General features: G+C 47.1%; 1 protein-coding gene across 1 annotated transcript; it reads left to right on the top strand.

Annotated features, from left to right (window-relative positions):
• The first annotated feature begins 1339 nt into the window (after nucleotides 1-1339).
• Nucleotides 1340-17867, top strand: SARAF (store-operated calcium entry associated regulatory factor). Its single transcript, XM_090036880.1, has 6 exons — nucleotides 1340-1497; nucleotides 5885-6060; nucleotides 8944-9349; nucleotides 11296-11404; nucleotides 13697-13821; nucleotides 14931-17867. The coding sequence occupies exons 1-6, from the start codon at nucleotides 1416-1418 to the stop codon at nucleotides 14954-14956; spliced, it is 924 nt and encodes a 307-aa protein (XP_089893006.1). The 5' UTR covers nucleotides 1340-1415; the 3' UTR covers nucleotides 14957-17867.
• Nucleotides 17868-24287: the final 6420 nt, after the last annotated feature.

Genomic DNA, 24287 nt, shown 5'->3' with positions numbered 1-24287 from the left:
GCTGGATGGTGAATTCCAGTAGGCGATGATCACTGTCACCCAGGTGGTCAAGCACCCGCAGCCCCCTCACCAGGTTGTCTCCCGTGGCCACCACCAGGTCCAACAAGGTGTCTCCCCTGATGGGGCTGTGCACCTCCTGGGTTAGATGGAGGTCCTGCATTCTGGCTAGGAACCTACGTGAGCCCACCCCTGAGCTATGCCTATGTTCTACTATGGGTATTTCCCAGGCTTCTGGGTTTTCCTGGTTGCCCACCCGCTGCCCTGTCTGCTACATGTGTTGGAAGTGTTTTTAGGCCTTCCTCATAGGCCTTGGGTGTTGGCTGCAGCCAGGGCTGGCAGCCCCAGTTAGAATCCCCTTCCCCCTGGAGCCAACAGCAAACTACTGTTTGGTCTGGGGTAACGGTGTAACTCATGGGTTAATGGTGTAATCTTTCTGCGTTACAGCTGGAAGCGGCACTTCTACCTGCAACCTTTGACTGGGCTATGCCGGTGCTCCTGCTGGGGACAAAGCTGGAAGGTCCTGGCTGAAGGGGCTTGCCCTTCCACTCAGGGTCAGACCCGTCACTGTTTTGGGGGTCAGGAAGGAATTTGACCCTATGGCCAGACTGGCGTGGACTGTTGGGGTATTGGCCTTCCATTGCAATGGGGGACTTGGCCTTCTACCCAGGACCTCAAGCATATATTAAGAAGCTTTTGTAGACACAGGATGTTGGCTGTCTCAGTTCCCGGCTTTCCCTGTAGTGGGTTGGGGGTTTCATCAGGGTTGCCGGCAGCTTTAGGAAGAGGTTAGCTGATGAATTGTACTGTTTGGTTCGAAGAGGGAGGCTCCCTCCCACCTCAGGCCTGGGGGGCTGAGCTAGCTGACCCCCAGAGACCACTTCCAGCATGGCTTGTTTGTGGCTGTGGGAAAGTGGGTCTCATTCAGGGTCAGGAAACAAGGGCTGGGGCAGAACTGGCTGGGCCACCTCCAGGCCCTGCAGCTTCGGGGTGGGAGCTGCTTCAGCTGTAAGCGCAGTGGGACACAGCCCAGGGCACAGTTACCCCATTACACCCAGGGCAGGTTCCCTACAAGGCCCGGGCCGGCCCGGCGGGACAACAAACCCAGCTAGCTCCGCCTCAGCCCCGCAGCTGCTCCTTTTATCGGGGAAATACAACAAAAGAACACGGGACAGGGAACGCTGCCGCGCGCCTATTCGAGATAGATCGCGCCCGGAAAGATGACAGGCCTCAAAGCGGGGGACGGAGGAGGCGAGGCGCCCCGCCTCTTTCCCTATTGACACTGCCTGGCAAAGGGGCAGGGCCGAGCCGCCCGAGGGTGAGGCCCGGCCAATGAGAGGTGCTGCTCGCGCGGTGACGCAGGCTGGGCGGCCGGGTGACGGGCGCGGGGCCGGGGCTCTCTCTTCTCGGCAGTCGACATGGCGGCCGGTGGCCGAGTGGCGCTCGCGGTCCTAGCGGTGGCAGCACTGCTGGGGCCCGTGCGGGCCTGGGACCAGCCAGGTAAGAGGCTGCCCCTTTCCCCGCAACTAGGGGAGGGGGCTGGATGGTCTGCGTAGTTCCGCCCCAACCTGGGAAACGGCCACGCCCCCTAGCTACGACCAGTAGTTTTTGCACATGCGCGCATCAATAGGCTGGGGTGCAGCGTCTGTGGCGTCACGCGCTCGTGGGCGGGGCGAATGGCATGGCATGGCATGGCATGGGAGTGGGTGGGGGGTGGGGAGCTTGTGAGCCAAGTACCTGGTAGTCTGGTACGGTTGGTGGCAGGGGCTTGCGCAGGTGGCCAAGGGATGGGCCTCTCTCCCAGGCAGAAGTGGCAGGGATGCCCTGCGCACCCTCCTGCCCCTGGGTTGTAGAGGAGGAGTAACAGGCTCCCCCAGGAAGGAGCAGGATGGAGCTGGCTCTGCAAGGGGTGGGTCACAACCTTGCTAGACCCCTCCCCCTTCATACTGTTCACTCATTTTGTTGACTGCAGAAGAGCACTGTGGCTGGAGGGTCTTGCCCCTCCACTCAGTGTGTGACTCATCCATCACCACATTTGGGGGCAGGAAGGAATTTTACCCCCTGGTCAGGTTGGTTCAGACGGGGGGGGGGTGTCTTCCTCCCATAGCAGGGGGGTCTTGACTATGTTGACAGCGTTTCATAGAAGCAGCATGCTGGCTGCAGTGGACCCCCTGCTTTGCCTGATCTGTGTTGTGTCAGGGCTGGTGGTTGCAGGATGTCGAGTTTAGATTATGGCTTGTGTGGGAGGGTTTGGATGGGGATGATTCTTTGTCAGGCGGGGGGTTGGACTACATCAATGGTTGTCAGCCTGTGCCCTGGGGATCAGCAGGCTGTCTAAGGGGTTCACAAAAGATGATTCATCAATCAAAAGTACATGAATTTCCACACTTAGGAGTCAGAGGGGTCTGCACTTCCATTCAAAATTTCCAAAGGGGTCCGCACCTCCATTCACCACTTCTTAGGGGTCTGCAAATGAAAAAAGTTTGAAAACCACCTCGTCAAGTGACCTCTGGAAGTCTCTTCCAGCCCTACTTCTCTGTGACTATAATAGAGCCGTTCTTGGGTGTAAAGAGCTGTGTGAGCCCACAGCAGGGCAGGATGTGCTTGTGGCTCTGGGTCCCTGTTTTAACCCTGAGTTTGCCTTGTGCATCATGTGTTGTTGTATACCCCTGACAGTGCTAATATTGTGCAGCCTCCCTGCAGCAAGTTTAAAAGGATCTCCCAGCTCCACCCTCTTCCCTTTCTCCCCTCCCCCAGGGTTGCTGCAGCAGCCAAGAAGAGAATCTCTGTGCTGAAGAGATCAACAAACCCAGTTGGACCTGGTGAAATACTTCAAGTTCACCACCTGTTGAGCTCAGCAATCAGTGGGATGGAGAACAGAGATCCCAATATGTTTTTGAGCCCTTATCTTTAGAGATTGCTGAGGGCTGCCACAAAGAAGAGCCCCTTAGCTGCCTTGCCTGCCTCTCTCAGCTGCTGCTGGTTGTCCACAGCTACTGGGGGCCTGGTCTGTCACTTTGGAAAGGCTCATTAGTTGAAGTACCTGCGTTGTCACCCTGGGAGGTAGGACAGGGAGCTCAAGGCAGGATCATCCCTGAGTAAGCCATCCCATGTAGGTGTTTGTTAAATCTCTTCTTACAACTGCATAAATAAGCCTCTTGCACAACTAGCAGGCATGTTGTCCCAAATACGTAATAACCTAATTATTCACAAAATAGGGTGATGAGGGCACTAGCAATGTCATGGTCTGCCTGCTTTACGTTCTCTTGCAGCTCATGTGCCAGCTAGCAGGCAACAACGTGGCAGCAAAGGGTACCACAGCTGAGGCCCTGGAAGGCCTCCTCCTTGAGATGCACTGCTTGAGGGCAGTGCTGTACTGGATGCAATGGAGGCTGGCTTTCTGTGGACACCCACACCTGCAAATTGTATCCTGGCTATTCTGGGCCAGGAAAATGAGCGATAACTTGCAGGAGGTGCAGGGAGGGAAGGCAGCACACAGTAGTCCTGGGCACATCGGGTGACATGTAGTGGTGGCAGACTTTTGGATGAGCCGTGCCACTTTAATGGGCATCAGTGCTAAATTGGCTTTACCACTTGAGCAGCACTACACCAGTATGAGGACCCCTTACTGAGGAAGCAGTATGTGGCCATCAACATCTGGAAACTGGTCACTTGTGACAGCATCCAATTCTTGGGTAAATCCACAGTAGGATTATCTGTGCAGGATGTGTGCTAGGTCATCCAGAGGATGGCACCCACGTAGACATCTTGTGTCTTGTCTAGTGTAGCACTGGAAGGAAAAGAACTGGCTTTTAGGTGGCTGGGGATGCTCATTAGTAATGCCTGGAGGATGGTTGGCTGTGAGGTTGGGAGGACAGTTGTGCTTGATGTTGGATGTTGGTGGGCCTGTCTGAAATGGGTTTGAGAGGACAGTCATAGTTTCTAGGGTCGGGAGGGACCTGAAAAGATCAAATCTGACCCCCTGCCCTGGGCAGGAATGAGTGCTGGGATCATAATACCCCTGTCAGATACCAATCCAACCTCTTCTTGAAGACCCCCAAGGTAAGGGAGAGTACCACCTCCCTTGGGAGCCCAGTCCAGAGCCTGGCAGCCCTAACCGTAAAGGAATTCCTCCTAATATCAAGCCTGAACCTGCTCTCAATCAATCTGTGACCATTATTCCTTGTTATCCCAGATGGTGCCTGAGGGAACAGACCCACAGCTATTTTCCGCTGGTCCTTGCTGGTGAGTTTATATCGATGGTCACCAGATCTCCTCTCAGTCTTCTCTTGTGAAGGCTGAATAGATTCAGGCCCTTTGGTCTGTCTTCATAGGGCCTGTCCTGCTGCCCCCGACCATGCGAGTGGCCCTCCTCTGGACCCTCTCAAGGTTAGTCACATCACTCTTGAAGTGTGGTGCCTATAACTGGACACAGTATTCCAACTGCAGCTTGACCAGCACCACATAGAGGGGAAGGAACACCTCCCTGGACCTGCTTGTGATGCATCTGTAGATGCACGACAAGGTGTGGTTGGCCTTCCTGTTAGCTTCCTTGCATTGGTGGCTCATGTCCATCCTGGAGTCAGCAATGACTCCAAGATCCCTTTCTACCACTGTGTTGTTGAGTAGGGTGTTCCCCAGCCTATAGGTATGTTGCAGGTTCCTTCTCCCAGTTGGCTGGAATGAGTCAGGCTGCTCCAGGTTCGTGGCACCTGGAGCTGTTATCTCTGGATGGCTGATGAATCTTCTGGTGTTCCCAAGCAAAAGGAGGGACTCGCCAAAGTTGTTCCAACTTTCTTGTGCCTACTTCTTGGCTGTGGTGGGGGATTAACTGGAGGGTCTTCCTGATCAGAGCCTTTTGAGTCATTGTTGGCATCAGGGTTGACCCTGTGGAGTCAGCAGTGAAGCAAGCTCTGTTGAGTCTTTCCCCACCAGAATCCATGACTAGCTTTTGTAGTAGGTACAGGTCACTTTTCTTTGAGTGTTTCGGGCTTTCTTGCACCATGCTGCCACCAGCACTTAGGCCTTGGTGTGGCACTGATGCTGGTTCTTGTTGTGTCCTGAGCTGCCATTTTGGAGGTGATGCACTCATAGACAGCCTGGTTCCTGTTGCTTGTTCAGAGGGAGTTCTGGAAGCTCTTGTCACCACACATGATAAGGAGTTCTGTTACCTTTGCCCAGCTCCAGTTAGTAGATTACTTCACAAGCAGAGCAGAAAAGGGTAGCACTGACATTCTGGATTCAGGCCGGTGTTGGCAGGCTCCAAAAACATCCTTAATACTGTCCAATGATAGTGGAGATCTTAGTAGGGTGGTGTCCAATAAAATGAGGGTGTGACATCCCTTTGCCTGTCAGCAAAGAGCAGAAGTCATATGCCAGGCAAGTCCTGTGACCCTGGAGCAGTGCAGATCAGATGCAGTCATACAGTTGACTCCTCAGTGCCCTTCAGGGATGGCAAATAGAGAACAGCAGGAAGTGGGAATTCCCACCAGCCCTGTTACACTCAGCTGAAGAGTGCAGACACTGCAGAGTGCTTCACAGTGATGCTGTTTGTGCGTTGTTCCTGTTTCTTCTGGGGTCATTTTTAAGGTGGAATGGCCAGTTTTGAAGTGCTTCATTGCCTTAGGGAGGCACTTACAGATACTTTCATTTCTGAAGCACTTCAGGTGTAACATCTGCCCATATCCGAGGTATCAGATAAACGCATCCCTGCTCATATTGTTGTTGGGAGTGAGCATCTTTGGTTTCTTAAGTTTTCCCAGTTCTGAAAGCATATTAGCCTGCAGCTTGTGTTACCTTCCTACATTTCACATATTCTAAAATCATAAGAAGCTTTTAAACAGAATGTGCCTACATGGCTGAATTTAATTTATGTTGCTTCTTCCAGGAAGAGTTCTTCTGCGGGAGGTGCAAGCCCTTACTCTCTACAGAGATCAATATACTACTTCCCGTCGGACATCTCCAGTTCCCCAATTGCAGTGCACTGGTGGCTCAGCTGGATGCTCCTACGTCCCTGCAGTTGTTCAGTGCCATAACAAAGGCTGGGATGGCTTTGATATACAGGTAACAGAGTTGCATAGAATCATAGAAAAGGAAGGCTGGAAGAAATCAGAAGATCATCTAGCCCAGACCCGTACTCAAGACAGGATCATCTCTGACTAACCCATTCTAGTCAAATGCTTGTCTCACCTGTCTTAAAAATTTCTGGGGATGGAGATTCACTACATCTTTGGGTAATTTGTTCTAGTGTTTAACTATGATGGTGATGAAAGATCTTCCTAAACTCCAACCTAAACTTCCTCTACTGCAGTTTGAGACCATTACTCTTAGTATTGTCCCCTGCAGCCACAGAGAATTGTCTGTCTCCAGGGTATCAAACATATGGCCTGCAGGCCACATCCAGCCTTTGGAGCCCTGTGATCTGGCCTGTGGGTCTTTGCATGGAGTCAGTCTGGTGTGTGGACTGGATTTGGCACCATGAGCACTGCTCACAGCATAGGGGAGTGATCCAAAGCGTGTGCTGCATCCAGCACCCGTGCCAGACTGGCTGTGCACACTGGCTCTGAAGCATGGTCCTAATCTAGCCCATAGATGAGCCCAGTAATCTTCATCCAGCCCACAGGTCCAGGTGGGTTTGACATCCCTGGTCTACCTCTATATATCCATCTGATTTATAATCACACATAGTTTCATAGTTAGTAGGGTCAGAAGGGACCTGAGCAGATCATCAAGTCCAACCCCCTGCCATGGCAGGAAAGAGTACTGGGGTCAAACAATTGTCTAGCCTTGTCTGAAAGACCCCCAGGATAGGAGCCAGCACCACTTCGCTTGGAAGTTGGTTCCAGATCCTAGCCACCCTGACAGTGAAGTCACACCTCCTGATGTCTAGTGTGAATTTAACCTCTGTCAGCTTGTGACCGTTATTCCTGGTCACTCCTGGCGGTGCTCGAGGGAACAGGGACTCTCCCAATGCCTGCTGGTCCCCCCTGACTAGTTTGTAAATGGTCACTAGATCCCCCCTCAGCCTTCTCTTGTGGAGGCTGAACAGGTTCAGGTCCCGTAGCCTGTCCTCATAGGGCCTGCCCTGCTGCCCCCTGATCATGCAAGCGGCCCTCCTCTGGATCCTCTCCATGTTGCCCACATCCCTCTTAAAGTGTGGCACCCAGAACTGGACGCAGTTCTCCAGCTGCGGCCTGACCAGTGCCGCATAGAGGGGGAGGATCACCTCCTTGGATGCATGACAGGGTGCGGCTGGCCTTCCTGACTGCATCCCCACACTGCTGGCCCATGTTCATCTTGGCATCAATGATGACTCCAAGATCCTTTTCTGCCTCTGCACTGATGAGAAGGGAGTTCCCCAGCCTGTAGGTATGGTGCTGGTTCTTCCTCCCTAGGTGCAGCACCTTGCACTTGTCGGTGTTGAAGCCCATCCTATTCTCGTCCGCCCACCCCTGTAACCTGTCTAGGTCCGATTCCAGCCTATTCCTCCCTTCTAGCATGCCCACATCCCCCCACATCTTAGTGTCATCAGCAAATTTGAACAGTATGGGCCCAAGGACCAAGCCCTGGGGGACCCCACTGCGCACATCCCTCCAGGTCGAAAATGACCCGTCCACCACCACTCGCTGGGTGCAGCCCTCCAGCCAGTTGGCGACCCAATTGACTGTGTAATGAACCTGTGTTGGTTGCCCCTAAGCATAACCTCCCCTGCTGGCCCCTCATGGACATGTGCCAAAATAATTCTCTCAAAAAGCTTACCCAGGATCGAGGTAAGACTAACTGGCCTATAGTTCCGCGGGTCCTCTTTCTTCCCTTTTTGAAGATGGTATACTCTTCAGGTATTTGAAAACTGTTGTCAGTTCCCCGTCCACCTGCCTTCTCTTCTCTAGACTACATAATCCTAGTTCAGCCTTTCCTCATAAGCAGGGATTTGGGTTTTCCATTTTCCATGAAAAAATATGGATTTTCTCTTTTAAAAGAGAAAAATGTAGGAAACCTTGGGTTTCCCCTTGCAAGCTGGCAGAGTTCCAGCTTGCAAGGAGCTGGGGGAAGCGGTAGGAGGGCAATCACGGGCAGAAGGCACCACATGGATGTGTATATGCACACATGCACATGGCAGCTAGGCAGCATGGTAGAGAGCAGCTCCTGCAGCTCCCCAGAGGTAAGTCTATCGTGGGGGGCGTGCATAGATGGAGCAAGGAGGTTTGGGGGATCACACACCCCCAGATTTGGGCTCAGGGCACGGGGTTCCACATTGGCCAGACTGGCACAGGCAGAAGCTGCATCTGTAGCCCAACAGGTGGGACCTTGTGGGGGAGGGTGGAGCTAGGTGGCAAGACTTGTTGCTGCTGCTCCCAGGACAGCTGCACCACCAGCAGTGAGGAGTAATGGACCAATAATTTGGAGGCCACACTTCTCTCACTTCTTCCCTCCACCAGCTTCTTGTGTGCCAGGCCATGGCTCTACCCTAGAGGAGAGGTGGAATGGAGGGCAGCACAGGCGGCTTAAGGGGAGCCATGGCAGCCAGGCTACGGTGGTGGGGTAGAGCTGCAGCCTGGCATGTGAGCACCAGGAGGTGAGAATGCAACTTCTTCTGAAAATAAGTCATAAGTTTCAGGTCTTTCAGGTGAAAAACATAACAGCTGTTTTGTATCACCTGACAGTTTTGGTAAAACATTTCTAAACATTGAATGTTTGGGGAAAAACCTACTACGTAAATTATTTTAGAGCTTAAATTACTTTACTCTTTATATGTTCAGTAGCCACTGGGTTTAAGGTTTGTAAAACTGAGTAACTAAATTTCAGGTACTAATGTTTGGGTGTCTTAGCTTACTGGCTCTTTATTGCTACTTAATTTTATCTTGCTACATATATAGGAAAGCAAACAAAGAGCTGCTTTCATCCAGGAAATGATTACTTTTTTGGGTTTTATCTTGCTTCTTTTAGTGGGAGTGTAAGGCAGACTTGGACATTTCTTATCGGTTTGGAAGAACTGAAGTGAGCTGTGAAGGCTATGATTATCCAGATGACCCCTACATCTTAAAGGGATCCTGTGGTTTGGAGTACAGGTTAGAGCTAACAGAAGAAGGTGAAAGGAAAACAAAGAACTTTGGTGGAAGCTCTAGTTCCAACTATTATCACTCGAGTAAAGTTAAGCCTGGAGATTCCTCTGATTCTAGTACTGGAATGATTATAATAATAGTACTGCTGGTCCTTGCTTACGGAGTCTACAAGCTGTTCCTCAGTAACCCACAGCCTCAACAAGATTTCTCTGATGGCAATGGATACTCTAGGCCTTCTGGACAGAATTACCAGGCCCCGCCTCCTCCTGGTTTTAAGTCCAGTTTCACAGGTGTGGTCCTAAGCCAGCTCTGGTATTAAAAATCAATGGGGGGGACTGCATAAAAAAGGGGTGGGAGTTGATTGAAAAACAAAATGGTGTCACCATTGCTAGGTTACAACCAACTTCCACTGTACTCTTCAGGATGAGATTTTGGAAGTCTGAATGGGATCTTGATACTTAACATCCACTGACTTAGGGAAACTGTGTGCTATATGCCTTTTGTGTCTTTGAAAACCTCCCCTTATATGTGTGGGTGTTGACACCACAGTCCCCCAGTTTCTTAATGAGAACAGGGTGAGAAACAGTGTCAAAGGCCTTCCGAAAGGCCAGAAAGACTACATCCACTGCTACCTCTGCATCTAAAGATTTGGTGACCTGGTCATAGAAGGCCACCCTGTAGGATGGGACTGTCTTTGTTTACTTGGTCAAGAGTAGGTTTGGTTATATGGGGCAGGCTGTATATTTTGGGGGAGGCTTATACTCTGTTTTCATAGTATCAGCTCTTCTTCCCAGGCTTTTGGAAATATTGGGGAGGACAGAAGAGTAACTTTTTGGAGTCACACTAACTCACTAATACTTTGCCCTGGTAACTTGGTTCCAATGCCAAGCTTGTAATGCATTTAGCATTCTGAACTTACCCCTGGTCTGTAGGAGTGGAAATTCTTGAATATCTGACTCTGCAGGGTGAGGAACTTCAGCAGTGTATTGAATGTTTACCTTTTCAGATGCCAGTTCAAAGATATTATTCTTGAAGCACTTTTTTAACTGTTGCCCTCAAATGCTTTGGCTAATTTCCCCATGCTTTCAAAAATGCTTCCTACCATGACATAGTGTTCTGCGTGTAAAGTTTCAGCCAGGTTAGTTTAGATTTGGCACACATAAGGTGAGCTGGGGACTCCAACCCCAATCACTGTCTATTTTAGGGACTGTAAAATGTCTTTAGAGTTCAAGTTTGTGTTCTTGGTTTCATATCTCTCTCTCCTTTAAGTTTGAACTACATGATCCAGCGTCCAGGTATTTTAAAGAGCAATTCTACTCTGAAATGCGACTTTGGGACCTCATTATAATATTTTTATCACATATTATCTCTAAGTCCAGATCAAAAGTGCTCTGTTCAGATTTTAAAATAGTGCTTTCCTGAATGATAATGTAAGAATGATGTTGTAGCTGTGATGGTCAAGAAATTATGCCAGAGGAAAGGATTTCTTAGAGTGATACCTTTTATTGTAGTTCAGATGAAGTTAGACGAACTTTTGAATGTAAGACACTCTTTGAAAAATGGCTTTCTTAATAACACTACAGTTTCAGTGAAGAATTTAGGTCAAGGAAGATGAGTCATGCATAAGACTCTACAATCTAATCTTATTTAACAATTCTGTTGATAGCCCTCACTGAAATAAAACTAATGGGAGTGGTTGTTAAAGTGAGCAAATACTGCTGAGAATCCCCTGTGACTCCAGGGCACAGCATCACCTGATGGCTCTGGGTAGTAGGCCTTACGGGCATGGTCATTGAGCTGGGATTTTTCTTGTTTTTTTTTGTTTGGCTCTACCACTGACCTCTGTGTGACCTTGGGAAGTCCATTTCTCTTTCTGCCCTTTCTCTGTCTTCCCTGTTCTGACTGAAAGAAAATGCCCTTCCCAAAGATCTTTTGTTGCATTCTTCTATAGCTGCCTTGGACAATGAGGCAGAAAAATCATGACTTCTGTAGTCTCTACCTCAATAATAGCCACATCAACAAACATTAGATGCTGGTCTTTTTATGCAGTCTCTTTCCAGAGCAGGAACACCTGCCCAAAGACCTTCAAATAAGGTTTGATCTTGCTGATATCGGCAGGAACCAGGTCTGTAATTCCTCCTCTTTGAGAGTCATTCAGTAATCTGTGGGCTTCTTCAAAGGTGAAGTGCTGCTGACTTGAAAGCTGATGTGTTTTTCATTTGCTATTTGAATTAAGGAGCTGGTGGCTTCAGTGGTGGTTCCGGTTATCAGGCCAACTCAGGAGCAGGGTTTTGGACTGGATTAGGAACAGGCGGCCTACTGGGATACTTGGCTGGCAGTCAGAGGTAAGCACAGTGCTGATAACCCCAGTCTCCCTACACCACTCTTTCCTTCTGATTTGTAATTTTCAGGGCCATAAAATGGCCATGTTGCTTCTGAATTTGAGTTTGCAGGACTGTGCATCAGCCACACTAAAATCTGCACACAGTTGCAACTTCAGTAGACTGGGAGCTTTTTTTAAAGGGTTCTTTTCAACTCTGCTCTATTTTTAATTAAATACATACTTTGGAGTCTGATAGATGATTTGCAAATTGACAAGCTAAAATAGCCTTATGCATGTGTGGAGACATTCAGCACAGAGAGAGTTTACATATTTGTTAGCCCTTTTTTTCTTAATTTTTACCCCACTTAAAGTCTTTTAAGATAGCTGTTTCTTGGTTGTGACATCAACATTTTGAAGCACTCTGCGAAGCCAAACATGGGGTTCTGATACACAGGTCAGTCTTGCCTCTCCACCTGCCATTAGGTATCTTCCAAGAGACATGGTCTTGGAAGAACTATAAAAGTAACAGTAGGCAAGAATCTGAGATGTACTGCAGGAAAAAACACGTAAGGAGTTGTGCCAGTATTTGCCATTTATATTTAAAATGCTTGTTTAATAAACATTTTGGAAATCTTTCCAAATAATTTTCTAAGAATAACAACAGTTGCCATTGCAGCACATATTGAGAAGATTTCATAGATTTCATAGACATTAGGACTGGAAGGGACCTCAAAAGATCATTGAGTCCAGCCCCCCCCCCCCCCCCCCCCCCCCCCCCCAAGGGCAGGAAGTCAGCTGGGGTCATAGGATCCCAGCAAGATAAGGATCCAATTTACTCTTGAAGGTGTTCAGTGTAGGTGCTTGAACCACCTCTGCTGGCAGACTGTTCCAGACCTTGGGGGGCTCATTTGTGTAGCTCCTCAGAGAGCTTGAAAAACTAAAACTGCTCTTGCAGAGAAGTGCTTCATTTACCAAGCTACCGTACTACCTGCAATTAAGTCAAGTATTATATTGCTCCATTCCTACAGCAGGTTTGTATTTGCATGCTATTTAAGGAACAAAAATTAGGCTATGAACAGATGAAAGCATAAGATACGTAGAAATACTCTATGACACTAATGGGCATGTAATGACACATCAGCCTATATTGACCTGAGGAAAAACATGTCTTTAAGCTAGCAGTTCTGCAAGAAAAACTAGTTTGGGATCCTTGACATCTACTGTGCAAGAAGACAAAGAATCCAGCTTGCTCTCTTGGCTCTCGGGCTAACAGTTAAAAACAGCAAAGGTGGCAGGTCTGACTGAATGCCCAGTCAACTGACTTCATCAGTAGGAAGAAGTATGGAAACATTTGCAGTCACTTCAGAAGAGCTTTTGTTTTAACATAACTAAGACAGCACCCTGTTAAAAATGTATTATTGCTTCATAGGAATGTTTCTCACACAATTTCTTTAAAGCTTTTTTTAGTTCAGTACCACCTTAAATTGATTTAAATAGGTTCTATAAACAATTTGCTTGGTGTATGGTTCACCTCAGTGGGACTTTGATGCTCAGAATGTTGGAACATTTAGACTGATCTTAAATGAGGACTTTAGCTTCCTGTATCTGAAAATTTTGGCCTAAAATTGATTTTGGCTTTTGAAACCATATGGCTCAAGAATGCTGATGTCCGCAAATGCCCTGGTAACTTGGTTCCAATGCCACCTTTTCCTTATATCTTAGCAAGTAAGAAGAAACCTGTGGCAAGTATAACTTAACAAGTGATGAATTTGCAAAAAGCACACATTTCCTGCAAATAAATAAAGAGTAAATTGAACTGAGATGGGTCAAAAGTTCAGAAACACTAAATAAAATTCACATAACAACTGTATTGCAGTCAGTCACATTTTCTGAAATTGGCTTGAAGATGCATTGCATAATACAGGAAAAGCCTGAAGAGAACCAGGTGGTGATGTCTCTAGTTCAGTCTTCCATCTCTGAAAGTGCACAAAAAAAAGATATTTCAAACAGAGAGAACTTGCCCTTGCAGGACTTAAAGATTTGGCTTAAATCCAGAAGGTTGTAGTTTGTACATTTTGTGTGATTGTGATTAAAAAAAATATATAGAATTCTCACAAGTAACATTTATTTTCACAAAATTTAATAGACAATATTCTTCTTTGAATTTTTCTAAGCTTTCTGGCTATAAAATGATAAAATGTGTGTATTTGCACCTTCCCAATCAACTTTTTCTTTTTAAAGAGACTTCATTGCATAAACAATGACCCCTCTCTCAAAAAAATAATTAACTCCTACCCTGTGTTTTTTTTGGCAGAGGACAATCACGCTCATATTTTCCACATTTCAGTTCATGGACTGGTCCCACAGCTGCACCTCCCACGTGGGGGAATTCATGCAACTCCACACAGCCTGGTAGTTCAGGGACAAGAACTGCATCTGGTAAGTATTTTCTTCAGGTTTTTTTTCTTCCTGCTGCTCAAGAGATTGGGGGCTGACCTAAAGCCCACCTAAATCAATGGGAAGACTTAGTGGGCTTTCATTGAGCTTTAGATTGATGACTACTATAGTAGAAGTTCATTAGAGTTCACCTGCATTTTTGTGTAATTCTTGCTCTGCTCTTTGTGTGACTGTGATGATTAAGTGAATATATACTGTTCCTTTTTCACTCACTCACTATAGACATATTAGATGGTGATCAGTGCATGAAGCTGCTGAATTCTATACTATCCAAAGAAATCAGTTTCTGACTCCTTTCTTTATTCACACCCTTCTATCCAACCTCTGTATTGTCTGAAACGAGGCTCTGCAGGACTACCTAATGGTCTGGCCTGCAGAACAGTAATTTTTCCTTTTTAGAGCCCCATATGCACAATAAATTTGGGCTAGTTCCAACATGGTATCAGTTTGTAGCGTAGGTCGGATGTTTTCAGCATTTCATAACCAAAGTTATATTTCCATTTTTGAAAAGGAGAGTCAAGATGTCGCTGGGTCAGTCATCTCCTTTGTAGATAAGCTTTTCCATTCCAGACCACTGCAGGTCTTTCTTTTAAACCTCCTTGATTGGGACTTGGCATTGACTGTTGCTAAAACTATTTTCTGTGTTATTACCCACTGATCAGGGCAAGGCCAAGAGATGATTTATTAAGAAACATATTAAACTAGTGCCCCAACCCCTGAGATCTGTTTATGCTTGTGCTCAAGAGATGATCCCTGCCCTGGAAGGTAAACAGTCTGCTTGAGTGTAGAGCTTCTCCTTGGGCCAACAGTGAGCATGAGCCTGTCTTCACTGTACATATTGCAACAATCTTCAAAGTTTATTTGTCTTTGTTAGGGCTTATACCTCTCTTGGTAATGATGTGTGCTCACTAAACACTTCCCAAAAAAGAGTCAGTCTGATTTTCCTAGGCAGAAGTCTTTCCAATGTCAGTGCGTTATTACACTAATCTATGAATGTGCTTAGCCAGGCTCTGTTACCAGTGCGTAAAAATGGAAAGCTACCTTCAGAACCAAGACTATTTAAGACTTTTTTTTTTCTATTTGTTTTCCAGGCTATGGGGGAACGAAAAGGAGGTGAAGTTTTTGACTCTCTGCACCAACGGTTGAATTCAATATAACCTTCCTCTGTGCATCACATAGCCTGTTGTGTTAATTATGGGACTTCAGTTTAAAAAAAAGTGTCAAGTTTGAAATAGTTCCACAAATAAAAGAGAGGGGGTTTTTTGGTTTGTTTTTTTTTAAGATGCTCCTTAGATTTAGGTGCTATGAATTGGATATCTGCTTTCAGAAGAATGGAGGTAGGGAAAGATCATATATCATATACTGCCCTGGCAGAGAGAAGTTCTTTGCATTCACACTAAAATCTGGTTGGGGTGGGGGTGGAGGTGGAGGAACAAAGGAATATTATTGGCAAAGACCTTTTTCCTGGCTCAAAAGTAAGAATTGCAGATCACCCTCTTATTCAGAGATCTAACAGGTATCAAAATATCCCCAGGCCTCAAGGTCGTCTTCCCTTTGTGAAAGAAGTGAACTCCTCCATCTTGACAAAGGGGCGACATTACAATCTTTGCTTGAGGGTTAGGGCAACCAAGCAGCCTAGCCATGGCCTGGGAGCATATCCCTTTCACCCTGGGTTTCAGAGTGCTCCAGCACCTCCAAGACTGTCCCATGGAATTTTCCAACTTGAAGAGAAATCCTCCACATGTAGCAAAAATTGGCATGTGTGAGGAATCATTCTGTCCTCGGAGCTGTAATTCTTGATCCATACAGGCTTTTTCACTTGCCTCCCTAGAGTGGTTGCAAGCATTATGTTAACAGTGGATTTAGGTATTTACCTAGTTAGCCATTTTCCTTAGTTTTAGGATCACAAAAGTATAGCCAAGCTGGGTGCTCTGTTGTTTGGGGCTTTTCCTGCCTCAGTTCTCCATTTGGTGCAGTGCTTGACATCTGTGTTGGAGCCCAAGAGTTGTATGTTTGAAGACTTTCCTTTGTGTTAGTTGAGTCAAACTCACCCTGGGTCCTGGGCTAGGTCTGGGTCATGGGGGAGCTCCTCCTAGGCTGGATCCGTGGAGCCAGAAGCAGCTGTGGTGGGTCTGGTCCTGGATCAGCAGCATACGTCAGGGTTTGGGTGACAGTAGGGCAAGCAAGGACTGTATCGGTATAGGCCTCACTTTCCCCTTTCTCAGTGATGGACATGACTATTGAGGCCCAGGGACTTGGGATTCTGTGGTGGGCCGTGCCCCAAATTTCTGGTAGCTCACCAGACTACAAGTGGGCCATCTGGAATGGTTTTGCAGGCCAAATCCTGTCCATGCTTGACACCCCTGCTTTATCCTTTACTGCAGTGGCCCTGTGATGTCAAGGTTGTCTTAAACGTCTTAATCAAGACAAGGGACCACCATTTGTGTTCAACTCAAACTTTGTTAGAGCAGATAGATAGGATGCTACATGCTGGTAGCCACAGGTGACTTATCTATGCTTGGGCTCCAACCATTTCAAATGTGGGTCTTACCAGTGGTGCAAAAGCCCTTAACTCCCCTTCCTTTGGTGCCATCCTTTCTGCAAGAAGTGGCCAGGATGGACTTCATTGTTTGGATGTGGTCATTATAAATTGAGAAGGAGCAAAAGGTCCTTATTCTAATTCTCAAAACATCTGCTTCTTAGCACAACAAGTCCTGGAAGCAAACTTGGCAAGGGAGCCCAGGTTTTACCCAGCACAGTCATAAGGACAGCTTCCCAGGATTCCTCCCCCTTCCTCCCCCACAAGAAACAGAATGTTCTTCCAGAAAAGGTTCTGTGGCTACATGTGATTGTCTTGGCATGGGAAGCATCATGTAGCCCTCTTCATGATGAGTTGGGCCTTGAAAGGGAAGAGGAGCAGCTTACAAGGAAGGACTCCTGGGGTACAAGGAGAATTTTGGGGCACTCTGAGCAAACCTGCACACAGGCTTTGTCAATATACGTATTTTAGCTAGATGTGGAAGGCTGTTTCCCTTCCCCTTTACCCCTGCTCCTGCCAACATCTCTATAACAGCAAAGATTTAAGAGCCAGCCCAGCCTATAGTGTCAGAAAAGTATTTTGGTACTGGAGCTTGTTTTGCTTTCTGAAAGTTGGAATAACCATCTCAGCAAAAATATTCTTGCTAGCATAAATTGCATCTCCATAGGATGGCTTGTTGGTATGGCTATCCTAGCAAAGCTATCCTGGTGCAGACCTGGCTTCAATGCTACTGTGTCTCAAGAAATAAAAGGTAATTGCATCTATTTATAAGCACAGATAAAGCCAGTTTTGAATGTTATATCTGAGGTCAGGTACAACATTTCAGGCAACAGAACTGAACTTCATGAATCCAACTAACCAAGAAATCTAGTTTGTAGAGCAGCCACTCTGGAAAAAGGTCTTTTTTGGTTTGGAGGCTCCACTTCCTATCTGTGAAGGAAGTGGATATCAGAATGGGATTTGGCTCTTCAGAGTTATTTGAGGATCTCATTGCAGAAGAAGAAAAGAGCAAATTAGTTTTCTTGCAAGGTAGCAAATAGAATCAACGGATGCAGTTAAAGAGAATTAAAGCCTTATCGTTAGCATGCTGAAATATATGCTATCTGGGCCTTGCATGCTATAGGAAGTAATCCTAGTAAGTGATAAAAATTTATAGAACTTTTTTTGGCCTTGTACTGTGAAGTAGCCTGCTTTAAATTGGCAACTTTAATATTTTGTATGTTTCAAGCTACCAAACTTACTTGTAATTTTCTCACTGAAATTTGTAATATTTAATGCTTTTATTTCTTGCAGTGCAAGTGATGGGTATTGCAAAACTGGGATGTGTTTGAATTCTGTGTTTGGCTTAGAGCCACATGATGACACTTTGTACTTTTTCTTGCATTTACTTGTTCTGATGTACTACCTGAAATATTGACTGGTATTTCTGTGTTCCTGCTAACCAACCCCTAGCTAGACCAAAATAATAAATCCAGCATTTGGCTCCTTGTTTTAGCTTTCTCTACACTAAGTGCTCCTTAAGGCTTGGATCAGGTCCCTTAGAGCAGTGGTCTCCAAACTTTTCTGATCACACACCCCTATCAATAAAAAATTTTTGAGCACGCACCCCCAATATATGTATATTTATATAAATATAAGTATAAATAGAAGTTATAATATTTTCTTCCTGCACCCCAATGGATCATCTTGCACACCCCACTTTGGAGACCACTGCCTTAGAGTGATTCTGGTATCTTCTCTGCAGCTGGCTTCTGAACCACAGATTGCTGAAAATGGCTGGTTCCCAAGTCCTAGGGCAGGTTCCTCTGCTGTGTCGGTTCCCCTTTCCTTGCCAAGGTGTCCTCTGTCTTGCCCCAAGCCTTTTTTGAGCAAGCTAAAAATATTTATTTGTTCTCCTATCAAACTCTTAGCTTCCTTGTTTACTCTTCAAGCCCTCCAAGGCACTTGGGAGAGAACTGGTTCTCCCAAGCTTTCCCTCTTAATAGCTTCCTATTAAGATTTAATAGATAACCATTGTTCCTGAACTGGAAGGCAAGTGCTAAAAGACTTTTAGTAAAAAGGGATACAGGTATTCAAAAATCAAAGCAATTTCAACATCAGCCTGAACTGCTGGGACAGCATCCCAACATTGCCTAGCTTTCACTATAGCTTGAAACAGTTTGTATTGGGGCTTGCTGCTTTGAGGACAGGATGCAGGAGTGGAGACAGCAGTGCATAAATCAGGGAAACTGGAGGCCTTGGTCACATTGGTATTTTTCTGCTTCACATTGTTCTAACCCTAGCCCTGCTCCACCTGGGAGTGTTTCTATAAACAGGACACAGGTGGCTACCAGCACTTTCACCATACAGTTATCTGGACCTGTTGTGGGCAGAGTTAGTCAGAATCCCAGACTTAAATATTTTGGTATCTAATTGCAGACAAGGTTCTTTGGGTAAATCTGATATCTTATTAGATCAGCTAAAATATTTGGAAAAACTTTTTTTGGCAAGCTTTCAGGTACAAACACCCTTCTTCAGGCAGAGGGAACATCACTAATTGGTGTCTTAATTCCTAGTGATATTGAAGGGAGTCAGGTGCTTAGATATCTGTGAGGATTTGGGTCCAGCATTCCTTTCATGAAGCTGAATTGGACCTTCTGGGCCAGGAAGCTGCAAGAAAAAGAAAACTTGCAGGCAACCTAAACAACGGCCTAGTGAGAAGGTCCTTGAGATGCCTTAGCCTACAAGCGTGGACGTTTGGTTCTCCAGGGACAAATGCTACTTGTCCCCAGGAAACACCTATGCTACATGCACTTTGACACATGACAGGTTACCCCAGATGGGGTATCGGAGGCTGGGGCCAGCACTGGGCTGGCCCTAGCAGCCTTACCTGAGGGCCTCCTGGGGCTGCAGCAGTGGCGATTCTACCATGCGGAGCCTGGCTGGCGGCCACAGTGTGGCTCCAGGCAGCCCAGCTCTGCTTTTGAGTGGTGTGCGCAGCCCATGTATGTGCTGCTCCGCATTCTTTTCCCCACAGGTTTTTTTACCTGCTAGATACCTGGGGGGAAAAAAAGAGCAGTGCATGCACAGGCAGTGTGCTTTCGCATCACAGAGAGCATCTAAATGTGTGGTATGTGGTGCTGCAGATGTGTTTGCACTCATTTGGATACGGCTGCTGAGTCTAGGCAGGAGTGGGGCGAAGGAGTCAGGCTCACACAGGAAAAAGGGAGCCAGGTTAGAGAACAGGGCATCAAGGATCAGGGACACAAGGAAACAAGAACACTGACTAAACAGAAGAAGTAGTGGGCTCTGTGGGCTCTTCATTAAGAGCCCACAGAGCACTACACAGACTACCGCTTGTATGTAGCAGCTACAACCAAACAATGGGACAACTGAGGGCACTCAGACAGACAGTTCCCACACAGACAACCAGGGCCAGCTTGCGTTCCTGCTTTTCTGCCCTGACTCCTGATAGTGAGTATGCAGGGAGGCAGGGTTGTAACAGAATGGATTTTTGAGGGATGGTCACTACATCCCTGTACCTGTGTGACAAGCTGACTGTGGCCTATGAGCTCCAGGGCAGGAGGATGACGGAGGCCATACCAGTCCAGAAGCAGATTAAAATTGCCTAGAAGCCAGTGACTCTGAACTACTGCTAATTTGGCCTTGGCAAGTCAGCTAGTGACTCTAGTGATGGTGGTTTGCCAGACCATTACTGTTGTGGTTCATCCAGCAAGGAGCGAACAGTTTGCCTAGGACAGTAGCAAGCTTTCAGGAAGCAGGGTCCACCCAGCTGCAATGGGCCCACTGCAGGGGCATAATGGCAAAGATCTGGATCAGGATAATCTTGATGTACATCCTATGAACATGATCAGACTGGACTTCTATTCCTACTTTGCAATGTTGATATTGACATGGTGGTTTGGCCCCATTTCTTTTTTGAGAGCCAGTCTCCACATCCCTGGTTCTTGAAGCCTTCCCTACTGTGGAAACTTCACACCAGTAGTATCTTGGGCTGACCAAAGGCTGAGTGGGTTGCCTCCGCGCCCTCTGGGGTTACAGCAGGTATCATGCCATCCACAGCACCTTTTATATAAGAAGCAAAAATCCTTCAGCCAGAAGCAGGGTGGTGATGCTGTACAGACCCCCTGTACAGGCAGCCAGAAGGTGAATCTTAGAAACAAAGTAAGGGAACAAATGGAGGTCTTTTGATCTCACCTCTTTGGTTTGGGAGGGAGAGATGATTTAACATGCACAAGCATTAGGGGCTAGATCAATTTTAGAGTTAATCTATAGTCATTCATGGGACACAGTTCATAACCTCTGGGCATTGCTGGCTTAGTGACAATTGCAGACAATTGAAACCTATGATCGCATTAATGTCACTGTCAGTAATAAGCTGTTTCCTCTTAATGTTTTAGAATCCCTTGGTGAGTACAGACTTCAGAAACAAGAGCACACCTACCAGGCTGTGCAGGCAGGCAATGCAGTTACCACAAACTGCAGATCAAGTTCATGTGCAACCACAAAACAACCCTGCACCAACCCAAGATGAATGGAAACTCCACAGTGCACATAAACCTCATGTGTGATGGAATTACCCAGTGTCTATGCTACTGCTTTCTTTCCTCCAGACAGGCACGGGTGAAGCTCACTGACTTACCACATGCACAGTCTGAGTGAGCCCTCACTCCCCACCCTCAAGTTGTCAGGTGACTGGAGAACATGGTAGGGGACAGGGTTGGAGCAGGCATTGTTAACACCGGGTTTGGGGCAGGGACATGCTGAGCCGTCAGGCAGGGCAGGCTGTTGAATGTGTCCCTCTACAGCTGGTGATCTTGCTCCTTCCTGTCAGGCCGAACATGAGCCACTATTTTCCCCTCTCTAGCATCATTTCTGCTACAGATTGGTTTTGCAGTTCCATGTCATAGAGCTGGTCCAAACTGCTGATCAATTCTCTTTGTGGGTGCTGTAGCATACTGTCTCAGTTCCTTTCTTCTCTGCTGCACAGATTGAAGATTCTTTAGCTCACTACTGGTGGTCCCTGGAGGAGAGATCTGTCTTCCAAGGGGCTATTATGCATAATCAAACGCCCTCTCAAATATAGCAGACCCCTGGCCTGGCATAGTTAAGGCACACAAGTTTCTGCAGCCAGTGGTGCAATAGTGAATGTTGAGGTTAGCACCATGCCTGGCTGCCGTTGTGTTCCCAGCCTAAAGAACCCAGTCTCCTTTTTAGCTGGGTTGCCTGGGGTCTGTCTTCACTACAGTCCTGAGCATGGGTTGAATTCTACCTGCTTTAGCCTCCTTGCCCCTGGAGTCCCCCCAGGTCTTTGCAAAGCAAAAGGTGCAGTGCATCATTGCTGTGTTTATGAGGAAAAAGAAAAAGGCTTTCCCCTTGAACTCTGTGGCAAAGCCAAACAGGAACTGAACTTTTACCCCATCCTTTGCATTCCTTCTCTTGTATACCTCTCCCTTGCTTCTTACTGTCCCCCAGAGTGACAAGTACTTTTCATGTGACTTAACAGCTGTTCTGGTCTTTTGCTCAAGCTACTGAAGCAAGGGCTTGGTGTGGGAAGAAAGACCAGTGGAGCAGATCATTACTGCTACTAGCCTTAACATTATTTCAGGCTTTGGTAGCATAGCCTAAGAGTCACTTACTGTCTTGAAGAGAGACCAGGTGCTCCCAACCTGTGGCAGAAAGCCATGGCCACCCTGACATTGCTGACTAAGGAGTGGATTAACAACCAGCGGAGACTAGCAAGCTAGGGGTCTCAGTGTGGAAAGTTTGCCTTGCCCAGACATCTCCCTAACCATCTGGAGTTCCTGCTGAGAAGCTTCCTGGATGTGCCTTTTCACCCCCTGTCTTAGCCAAAGTTTTTTAAAGTTTTAACAGCTTCTGCAAATGACATAACTCAAGGACTTTGGCAAATCCAAGAGCTGCGGAGATGGCAAGAAAAGATCACAGTTTGAATGGCCTGAGGCAGTTTTGGAAAGGTCCCAGATGACTTGGTGGCCTTTGAGCACTATGCTGTGGTTTTGGGCTGCACCCAACAGCTGGCAAGTTGTGCTTACTTGGGCTTTAAACTGCCTTCCTGCTTTTGGTGGCTCACTCCTGTCATAGCACTACCAGAGAAGAGTGGAAGGTTTTCGTGCATTTGTGTGTGTATGCAAGTGCACAGGCATAGGATTCAAGTTAATAGGAAAAGTTGAGCTCTAAGCTGCATTAATTTTGCAATGCTGATGAGCCATCCCAGTACTGACACCAACTATGCTAGGCAGAGAGCCAGGAGGATATGTGACACCGGGGAGCCCCAGTTTGGTAGAAAAAACAAGAAGTCTTGCTCACTGATTGGCCACTCGTCATCCTCAGGCAGAGAAAGGAAGGAGGCCCGGCCTGGCCTGGCCCAGCCCAGCCAGAAAAGAAGACCTGTAGTGGTGTAGGCCTGAAGCTGTTATGGACAGCAGTGATCTCCACCATCTACACAAATGTCTCAAGTAGCAGGTGATGGCTCCATGGTGGCTGCTTGTGGAGCAGGCAGCCTCATAGTTTCATAGTTGGTAGGGTCGGAAGGGACCTGAGCAGATCATCAGGTCTGACCCCCTGCCATGGCAGGAAAGAATGCTGGGGTCAAATGACCCCGGCTAGGTGTCTATCTAGCCTCCTTTGGAAGACCCCCAGGGTAGAAGCGAGCACCATGTCCCTTGGAAGTTGGTTCCAGATCCTAGCTGCCCTGATACAGAAGATGGGCAACAACATCACAACAACTGGCTGTGTTGTTAAAATGAAATAACTGTGATTGTGTGGGGTCTGATCCTGCTGGTGTTAGCAAGCCCTATAAGGACTTAGACGTAGATTCAGGCTAGACATCAGGAAGCACTACTTCAGTCAGGGTGGCCAGGATCCACTAGACATCAGGATCTACTACTTCTAAGCCAGGACATGGCAACCTGTAGTGCACAGGCCAGATCTGCCCTAGAAAGAGTCCAGCCTGCAAAGGTCTGAGCCAGCTCCTCGATGAAGTCCATCATAGCCAGTGGGACAGCTGAGGTTTGTGGAGATTGCATTCCAGTAGCCCTGGTCCCCTTATCAACCTCATATAATCCCACCCCTCATGGGGAGACTCCGCTGCTTGAGGGAAAAGTGTCAATGCAGCCAAGAGCCAAGGGTTTAATACAGTCTCTCTTCAGCCACTGCCTTTCTCACCACTGAATTTATCATTGCCAACTGCAGGTCACAACAGGAATCAGTGACGCAGTGCTAACAATTTAATCAGTGATAGATTGCTAAATAAAAGCAGGATGCACAATGGCATGAAAATCTTCAGCTACTAAAAACCAGTATTGGCTTTTGTGGTGTTTGGTTTTCCTCTGATAAAGAAATTAAGGAAAAGCAGGCTTTTCTATGTGGTGGGTTACGGGAAAAAAGAAGTTTGAAATCAAAACATTTCAGTAAGCAGGAGAAAGAAGCTGAAGTTTGTCTAGAGCATGAATTGGTGCTTTATGTAGCTGTGAATAAAGCTCTTACAATGAGTCTCCTTTTACCAGCAGTAGCCCTAATACTGTACCATGCTCCATGGGACAGACAGTGAGGTTCTGCACAGGGACAAGGGTGTGACCACACAAAGTTGCTTTAAAGACTAGGGAGGTTGGTGGCATTTGCGAGGTGTTGCAGAGCACTAGTCTTACTGGGAGAAGGGGAATGTGTGCTATGTATAGACTGCCATAAACTGTATTAAATAAGAAGAGTGCTGTAACACTGAACTTTATCCTGGTGAAGTATCTTGGCACCTGTTGCAGGGCACTTTAGGTGCCCAGCTCCTATAAAGAGTGGGAACTGCTAGGGAAAGAGCCCTAGCAGTGAGCAGGGAACCCCAGCTGTGGGTTACCAGAGCAACCTGAGTGAGCAAACAGCACAGGCCTGCCAGTGG

Source organism: Crocodylus siamensis, chromosome 2 (assembly GCF_052110815.1).
Source record: "Crocodylus siamensis isolate JL-2025a chromosome 2, ASM5211081v1, whole genome shotgun sequence".
Lineage (NCBI taxonomy): Eukaryota > Metazoa > Chordata > Crocodylia > Crocodylidae > Crocodylus > Crocodylus siamensis.
The sequence above is the reverse complement of the archived record's forward strand: the minus strand, read 5'-3'. Positions and strand labels throughout refer to the sequence as shown.

Coding starts and splice junctions, on each gene's coding strand:
- SARAF (XM_090036880.1), top strand. CDS start 1,416: ATGGCGGCCGGTGGCCGAGTGGCGCTCGCGGTCCTAGCGGTGGCAGCA. Junction 6,061..8,943: donor GGGATGGCTTTGATATACAG/GTAACAGAGTTG, acceptor TGCTTCTTTTAG/TGGGAGTGTAAGGCAGACTT. Junction 13,822..14,930: donor AGGGACAAGAACTGCATCTG/GTAAGTATTTTC, acceptor TTTGTTTTCCAG/GCTATGGGGGAACGAAAAGG.